This window comes from Cibotium barometz, chromosome 2 (genome assembly GCF_041138505.1).
Source record: "Cibotium barometz isolate CiBa-2024 chromosome 2, ASM4113850v1, whole genome shotgun sequence".
In the NCBI taxonomy this organism is placed as follows: domain Eukaryota; kingdom Viridiplantae; phylum Streptophyta; class Polypodiopsida; order Cyatheales; family Cibotiaceae; genus Cibotium; species Cibotium barometz.
Genome location: NC_141047.1, coordinates 39852737 through 39860661, shown reverse-complemented (window position 1 = coordinate 39860661; position 7925 = coordinate 39852737). Strand labels below are relative to the sequence as shown.

The 7925-nt window shown below is 41.5% G+C and overlaps 1 protein-coding gene across 1 annotated transcript; it reads right to left on the bottom strand.

Moving 5' to 3' along the window:
• Positions 1–4444: 4444 nt before the first annotated feature.
• On the bottom strand, positions 4445–7410 carry LOC147641060 (uncharacterized). The gene is made up of 4 exons (XM_086817796.1): positions 7308–7410; positions 6051–7216; positions 5695–5948; positions 4445–5484 (listed from the first exon to the last, which is right to left on the bottom strand). The coding sequence occupies exons 2-4, from the start codon at positions 7171–7173 to the stop codon at positions 4666–4668; spliced, it is 2196 nt and encodes a 731-aa protein (XP_086673922.1). The 5' UTR covers positions 7174–7216; positions 7308–7410; the 3' UTR covers positions 4445–4665.
• Positions 7411–7925: the final 515 nt, after the last annotated feature.

Sequence of the window (7925 nt, the reverse complement as noted above, 5' to 3'; positions counted from 1 at the left end):
ACTTCATGAGAGAACATGACAAAGAGCTCGCTCTTGCCCACCCACGGGGTGGTGGAGAGGAACTCGTAGAAGTTGTCAAAGTGGGTAGCCATATGAATGCAAAGAGATAGTGTGAGCTCGTGCTTGGTTTCTATCGTGTGAAAATGAGAGAGAAGGCACCTTTGGCTATTTATAGTTAAAATTTAAAGTTTGGCCTTTTCACACTAGACCGCTAGACAAAAAAATTATAGTTTGCAAAAATATTAAGATTTCAATTAAATAAAGATTGGTTAAAAAAGAGCCTGCTACAAAATTACAAGCATGTCATCTAATCTAAAATTGTTATAATGTCTTCATTTTTTGCCCCTCTTGTGACATTTACTTCATGTTGATCTCCATCTCCTTGTTGACTTGAAAGCTTGTCATTGCCTTCACCTCGATCCTGAAACTCTTGCCCCTCACGTGCATCAAAACAGAGGCTATTTTCCCATATACCCAGTTAATCTTCAAGCTCTTCCACATGCCTACTATGTGTTGGTAGGGCTATGCACCTTGCTGCTGAAAATTCAAGGTCTCCCATTTGCCATGATTCTGAGACCATGGTTGTCCCCTCCTTACGCTTTCCAATCTTTAAAAATATAGAAAGTGGCACAATAACCAGAAAGTGTAAGGGTTAGTTCTAGACGTGTAGTGGAATCAGATATACCTTTCTTCTCATCAACTTGAAACTTGACTCTTCCACATTGTCAAAGCCCATGATGCTAAAGTGTTGACGCAGGTCTGCTAGGCTCCAATGCTTGCTTGCTGCCACTCGTTCAATCCATCCATTTTGCATCATCACCTGCCTCAATCAGATATACCTTTCTTCTCATCAACTTGAAACTTGACTCTTCCACATTGTCAAAGCCCATGATGCTAAAGTGTTGACGTAGGTTTACTAGGCTCCAATGCTTGCTTGCTGCCACTTGTTCAATCCATCCATTTTGCATCATCACAGCTGCCTCAATAGGCATAATTTCTTCTTCTGAGGCTTGAAGTGGGATCTATGTCCCGTGCTTTTGCATCCATCTTTGGTAGTGCAGACACATGTACAAAATAGAGCGTGCCTTCAAGAACCTGAAAGACACTGTAGAATCTACTAATACATTGCATTTGTACACATCACCTTGATGTGACCCCTCATTAACCTCCCAACCCTCTCCTAGTAATCCTTGAATGAGGTCAGACCGTATCTCCTTACAAATATACATTGTTTTTGTTTGGTGCATTGGCATGGAATTGAACATGTGCACAAAAACATGTAAAGGACAAAACCAATTTAGCCCTACTGACCTAGATGCCTTTGAAAACTTGAGTGATGTCTTGATATCACTTACCATCTTAAACTTTAAGCATAAGATGGTCCAAGCATCAGGTTTGGGCCATTCGGGATTGTTAAGAGGGGGGTTGGGGATCTCTTCTAGCTTGCCAAATAAACCTGATTTTTTATCTACAAAATATGAGTGAGAAAAGAAAAAGATATTGTTCTGTAAAGGATCACTTGGGCTTTGAGATACAAACATTGCCTCTCTAATGGATGCATGCATAGCATAGAAAACTCTAGTGAGGCTTTGGAGTGGTTGTTCCTCAACATAATTAGAGGGGAAAATATCTGCAGAGAGACATAAGAAAATGGAGAATCATAAGAAAATTTGAAACAAAAAATCTAATATTAGCATGTTGTTAAAGCTGTGTTTATGTTACACTGACAATTTGAAGGAAACCTTGGTCATTGGCCTTGAATGTACAGGTCTCCAAGGGTATCCACATGTTGCACTATGGCAACCAGTCATTCCTTCTTTAGTATGCTTGAAGGCTTGTAGCCGCCCCTTCCAATGATGTAGCATATTCCCCAGTTGACGCACTCGATGTGGTCCCTTAGAGCTTGGTTGCATGTAGACCCAATTCCCAGCCCTGAATCTTGTTGGAGCCTAAACTCCATTCTCATCTCTTGTGTTATGCAGCACAAGCTCTTCCACCTTCTCCCTAGGTCTTCTCACATTACTGGAAGAGGCCATGGTGGTAAGAAAAGAGAAGAAAGGAAAAGAAAAGCTTGTTTTACAACAGAGGAGTGGAGAGGAGAGAAAGTTCAGGGTTTTCAGTGCAACAATGGAAAGCTTAAAAGAGGGTTAGAGTTTGAGAATAGGCTTCCTGAACCTATTTCCTGAACCTAGAGTAGACTAAAGAGGGATAGAGTTTCTACAGCAATAATGGAGAGGGAGGGAGCTTGATGGAGTAATCGTTCATTTTTGACACATTGGTAAGGAGAAGGGGGCCCTTCAAGGAGGCGCCTATTTCACATGTAATTGTAGAAATTATCCTTTTGGGATTATGGAAATTTTCCTTTTGGGATTGTTAGTTTGGATTATTAGTCATTGTGTGAACATTGTCCTTTTGGATTAAAGAGATGGGATTCTTATTTTTGAATTGAGATTTTGGTTGACGTAAACATTGATATATTGTGTTGTAAATGTTATTGAAATATGAGTTATACTGATTGTGGCTATTATTCATGACATGTTCTATGTTGTGCATGTTATGTTCTATGTTCTATGTTATGTATGCCATTTACTCTTCATTAGATTTGGTTATCTCAAATGGTAGTCAATTATATACCCTTTTGCATACAATGGATTGGGTGCAATGAGCTTAATAAGTACACAAAAGGTAAGAACTATCCAAAAGCTCACCATTTTCAATAGCTTGCCAAGCAAGATCACCAACAAATCACATCCTAAACAATGGAATCAATGGCTCTTTATTTTTTTGATTTTTATGGAGTTCTCACCATGCAAGTGTTGATACAAATGCTTGTTTTGTTGTTTTCCTAACCTTTAAACAATGCAACTAACAACTTTAAATGTTAAAACAATGTAAAACTCTCCTTTTCCACCTCTTTTTTCCTTTTTCTTTACAATCTTATCCACATCTTATTCTCTTCTCTACTAATCACATAGCTTCCAACAACCATATTAAGGGAAAAGAGACTTGTAAGAAGATGATAGGGAGTACAAATAGAGTAGAAAAGACCAGTGATTCCCCGATAACAGTGTTAAAAATGTCATAAGCTACACCATCCCCCTCTCCTAGTGCAATGGACAATGCTCACCTTAACTTGCTGTGGGAAACTTGCTAGTGTCCAAGCTCGTATCTTGGTAGACTCCAAGCTTTGCTAGTGGTAGCTAGCACCACTCTCTTGCCTTCTCCTCAAGCTGTCACCAACGCGTTTGCCATTCTCCAGACAAGGACTCTCACTCCTCTCTACTCTCCCTCAAGAATACAAGCATGAACGCGTTTGCCATTCTCTAGACAAGGACGCTCACTCCTCTCTACTCTCCCTCAAGAATACAAGCATGAAGGAACATGTACCAAGAATGTAGCTCTCTCTCCTGTTAACTCTCTCTCTCTCTCTCTCTCTCTCTCTCTCTCTCTCTTTCTCTCTCTCACCATAGACAAGCAAGAGAGCAAGAAGGTAAGACTAGACTCAATTGCATAAAGGGAAATTGTGTCTTGCATTATTAGAATAATGTTATTTATTTATACAACTAGGCTCCCTAATGCAATTGCATAAATGGGAATTGTGTCTTGCATAATGTTATTTATACAACTAGTCCTTATTCGCACTGGCCAATGCTATTGTAAGGTTTTGGTATGGGTGACATGGGTCTTTAGCTATTCTCTAAATATTTCAAGTGTTTGATTGCTTGTGGGGATATGATCTTACCATATAACGAAAGTTACCAGCTTTTACTAAAGAGAAAGCTTTGGCAATGTGATAATCAAAAATTTGTGTTTATTCCAATAAGGAAAAATATGTGATGCAAAAAATCAAATTCTTATTAATTAGTTCCACTACAAAAAATAGGGCATATAGTTGTGTCTCAGTCCACATAGAAATTAAAGGATCTAAATATTGAAAAGGTCACGTTTCGCTTATAGAAATTAAATGATCTAGCAATTTAAAAAGTCATGTTTCGCTTATAGAAATTAAAGGATCTAGATAATTAAAAAAGTCATGTTTCTCGGTTATAAATGCAGTTGGTAACGCACGGCTCTACAGATTTAAATGCTTAGGTTGTATTTTATATCGCATTATAACCACGCTTATAATTATACTTTAATCGTGCTTATAACCACGAAATGGAAAAAAAATGATCACAAAAAAAATCACACTAAGAAGATAAAAGATCTCATAACATTTAAGAGTATGCAAAGATGTTATATTTAATATCCAGAATACCTAAAGTATACATACAAAAAGAAAGTCATATCCTCAAAAACCATGATTTCTTCTTATCTAACCATGATTATGATTCATGGTTGGATTTTAAAAATGCCTTATTTTTTTTAAAAATGTCAACCTCCGTATAAGTGTCGATATTAGCATCAATTATACTTAGGGCCATGCCATCAATCTCATGACAAAAAAAAAAATGACTAAACAGAAATATACAACATTGTGACAAAAAGATAATATTATCTAAAACTACTAAATGACGAGTTCCAAAGTGGGAGAGAATAATATCAACATTGTTAATCACTGTCTCCTAATTTTCTCTACTCTTGACCCTTACAATTGCTTCCTTAATTATTCTCACAAAAAGCTAGACTGATAGCGCTACCCCTTCTGTGCAGTCTTGTATCACTTTATATGTAATTTTTCAAGTCTTGTCCAAAGCCACCTAGCACACACTCGCTTGGTTGTGTGTGTTCGAAAAGTCTCACCATCCAAGGTGAGCATTTGTCTGTAACCGCTTGCGTTAACATGCCAATCTTGTGCAACTCTTCACTTTGTTGCTGCTTCTCTGATGAAGCTACAATGTTCCTGCTGAAGCAAACCATCATTAGTATGTGCTTCCACTTAATCTCATCATTTTCCCCTGATGCCAATAACAACAGCCGAACTCGGAAGGTTGCGCTGTAAGGGATGGGTGTCGATGTACTTGGAGAGCCAGGGTTGTGAAAGATGGGCACCTCAATCGTCCCCCAATTGCCATTTGAAGTAATGCCCATAAGGCAAGGTGATGGACGCTCAGAAATGTATAAGGGAATTAACAAGGAGTCACCACAACGTATGGGTCCATGATCTTTTGGGCGTAGGGAAGTTTGCCGGAGTACAAGTGGGAGTCGCCGTAAAACTAATAAATGGGTGCAAGCTAACCCAGCTTGCCGTCGTCTGAACTCGGAATCTTGTCTCATTCTCGTTGACAATGCAAATTCGGGGAGTACATAGCCAGATACAACCCTGCCCAAAAGCTTGATGCGGCCAGAATCACCTACTTCCAATCTCTGCACCTCAGCCGTCAAACTTTTAGCAAATGCGAAAAACCTGGAATGATAATCATCGTCGTGACTGATGTGAAACCTCGGCATCCACGACATTCCATCTTTGTCACTAGCCTTCGCATCTTGCCCGCAAAGCTCCACTAAACATTTCAGAGTGCACACCTTCGCAAGCTCCACCACCTATATTCGAGTGTTATAAAATAATTGATTTCTCAACCAGTCAAAAACAAAAAAAAAAAAAGTGATTTCACCATAGCCTATTTCTCCTTCGAATATCTACATTTTTAGAATCTGTATGTACGAATATTTACATTTCTATTGCTAAAAGTGGTTCAATATTTTTTATAAAATCTTAGCCATGAAAATAAGACGGTTTCTTTTTTCGCACACCTGTTCTTCCAACCTTTTGCCCGTCCTCAGCTGCGGCAGCTCTACTCCTAAGAGCCCTAGGATTCCCAGCACACGATCCTCCTCCCTCCCACGCTCACAATCTCGCGACCGCACCTCCTTTATCACGGACATCGGCCTCCGCAATAATTTCTCGTCCTCCTGCATGATGGAATATAGGTAGCGAAGTTTCTCGATTCCAAGTGGGGCATTATGCCACACGGACAACGGAACTTCGGACTCATCTGGACAATGGCCTGCAAGAAGTAATAATCAACCGGGTTTTAGTATTTTTGACGGGAAATTCAAATTAAGGCTGCACGCATTTGAAGGCCAACGCGCGACATCTGAATACTTACGATGATTCGTGTGTGTGACCTCTGCTTTTGGAATCGGCCGAGAGTGGCACTCGCCACATAATTGCAGGTCATTGCTTGGAAGTGTGAGCATTGCTGCTGGCCGGCCCTGGTCAATTAGATCTGCTGCTCCGGCCCCAAGAGAAGCTTGAAGATTTGCGTACCAATGCACCACTACTTTCCTCAAGTCTTGCTTCATGAAACAATCCGACTGCATCACTCCAAGATAGGCTTTCCTGTCTACCAAATATATCCCCGCGGCGGCCGCGGCTGCTTTCCGAATCATCGGACGAGAGTGACACTCACTGCATCGGTCGTTGCTTGAAAGAATCTCGTCAGGATCTTCTGATCCCCCTCGCCAACTTTGGACTGCATTAACAAGAAGTGGTTCGATGTATGTTTCGAAAGGACCTTGTTCTGTTAGCAGTTCAAAGCCTAAAGCCAAACCACGCAAGGCAGCCTGCATCAACTTGGCGTCCCCAATATTTAAGAAGCATCTACACAAACCACTCTTCCTTTGTGCTGTAATCAGCCCATTCACGGCCGCAACGAGCTCGCCGCCCAAGCCCTCCACAATGAAAATCATTCTCTTCGGAAGCATCATCTCCTGGAAAGTCCAGACTCGCGTGAACCACCGCGGTAGTTCTCCGGTGATCTCCCGTCCACATGAATCACAATGACGCCAAAGTTTGTAGCCTTGTCCAATGCCATGAGTCACCACATAACAGGCTAAACTCTGACTGTAGTATGCTGCCATATTTTGGATCTCTCTGCCTTTCTCCTTCTCATCTGTTTGATTGATGCACAGGGCATCGAACCAAATCTCCTGTACTCCATCTCCATCCAACAATTCCAAGAGCTCCATCATTTGCTTATAGCAGCGATCGGCTCTGAAGTCCTCAAGTTTAAAAGCCTCGCTGTAAGCATCGACCCCCCCTTCCTCCGCTGCTGTTAGCTCCTTGCCCAATATCTTTGTGGCGATTCTGATAGAGAGATCTCTAATACCACGGCTCCAGGTGTGTGACAAGATGTGGAAATCCCATCCTGCTGGTGGTTTGAGACGTATTCTACCTTCTTTACTGCTATTAAGCGTGGTGCGGACATCGATCACTCGTTTCGGTAGCATGATCTCCCTTCCAGAATGGATTCTTACTCATGCAGGATGCTTCCTGCGAGTACGCAGCACGACAGGGTGTGAGCTTCTTCTAGGTTGTAGGCAATTAGAGAGTGCTGGCATTCAATAAAATCATTGGACTTTACCTGGTTGCGCAAAAATCTGCTTCCGTCGAGAGTTCTTCAAGTCTGGCTCCCTGCTACTATGTATAGGCTGAACTTCAGCCATTCAATCGATCAACGTTGACCGGGCGGAAACACCAAAAAGTCTTCGCACACAACTGGCCAGCCCGTCATTCATGGTGGCCACTTGCCCTTCACCTACAAGTGGAGTCGTGGACCCAACAAGAGCAGCAGAACGTGCTTCCCCACTGCCATTCATAGCCAACCAGTCACCAGTGCAATTTGCCACTGCAAAACGCCACACGGAGTAAAGAGTAGCAGAACAAGCTGGCTGGTGATAATTTAAAAAGATACCTTCAAATTTCAGATATTGATAATTGAAGGGTCTGGTGACTGGTCCTGAGTGACCTTTGAAATTTAAAAAGACTAGTGGCTTGACCCGTCCCTGACGACGGGCGAGAGTATTCCTGCATTCATCTTTGTCAATCACAAATTAAGTGCAGTAGAGAGAGGTGTTGTTCTAGAGTCCCAAGGTCACGGGTTCAAACCCTCATTGCGCAAGCGATGGCACGCACGTGTGTGTGTTTTTGCACTTTCTAATTCCAGCCAATTACAAAAAAAAAAAGAAACGCTCGTACTCGA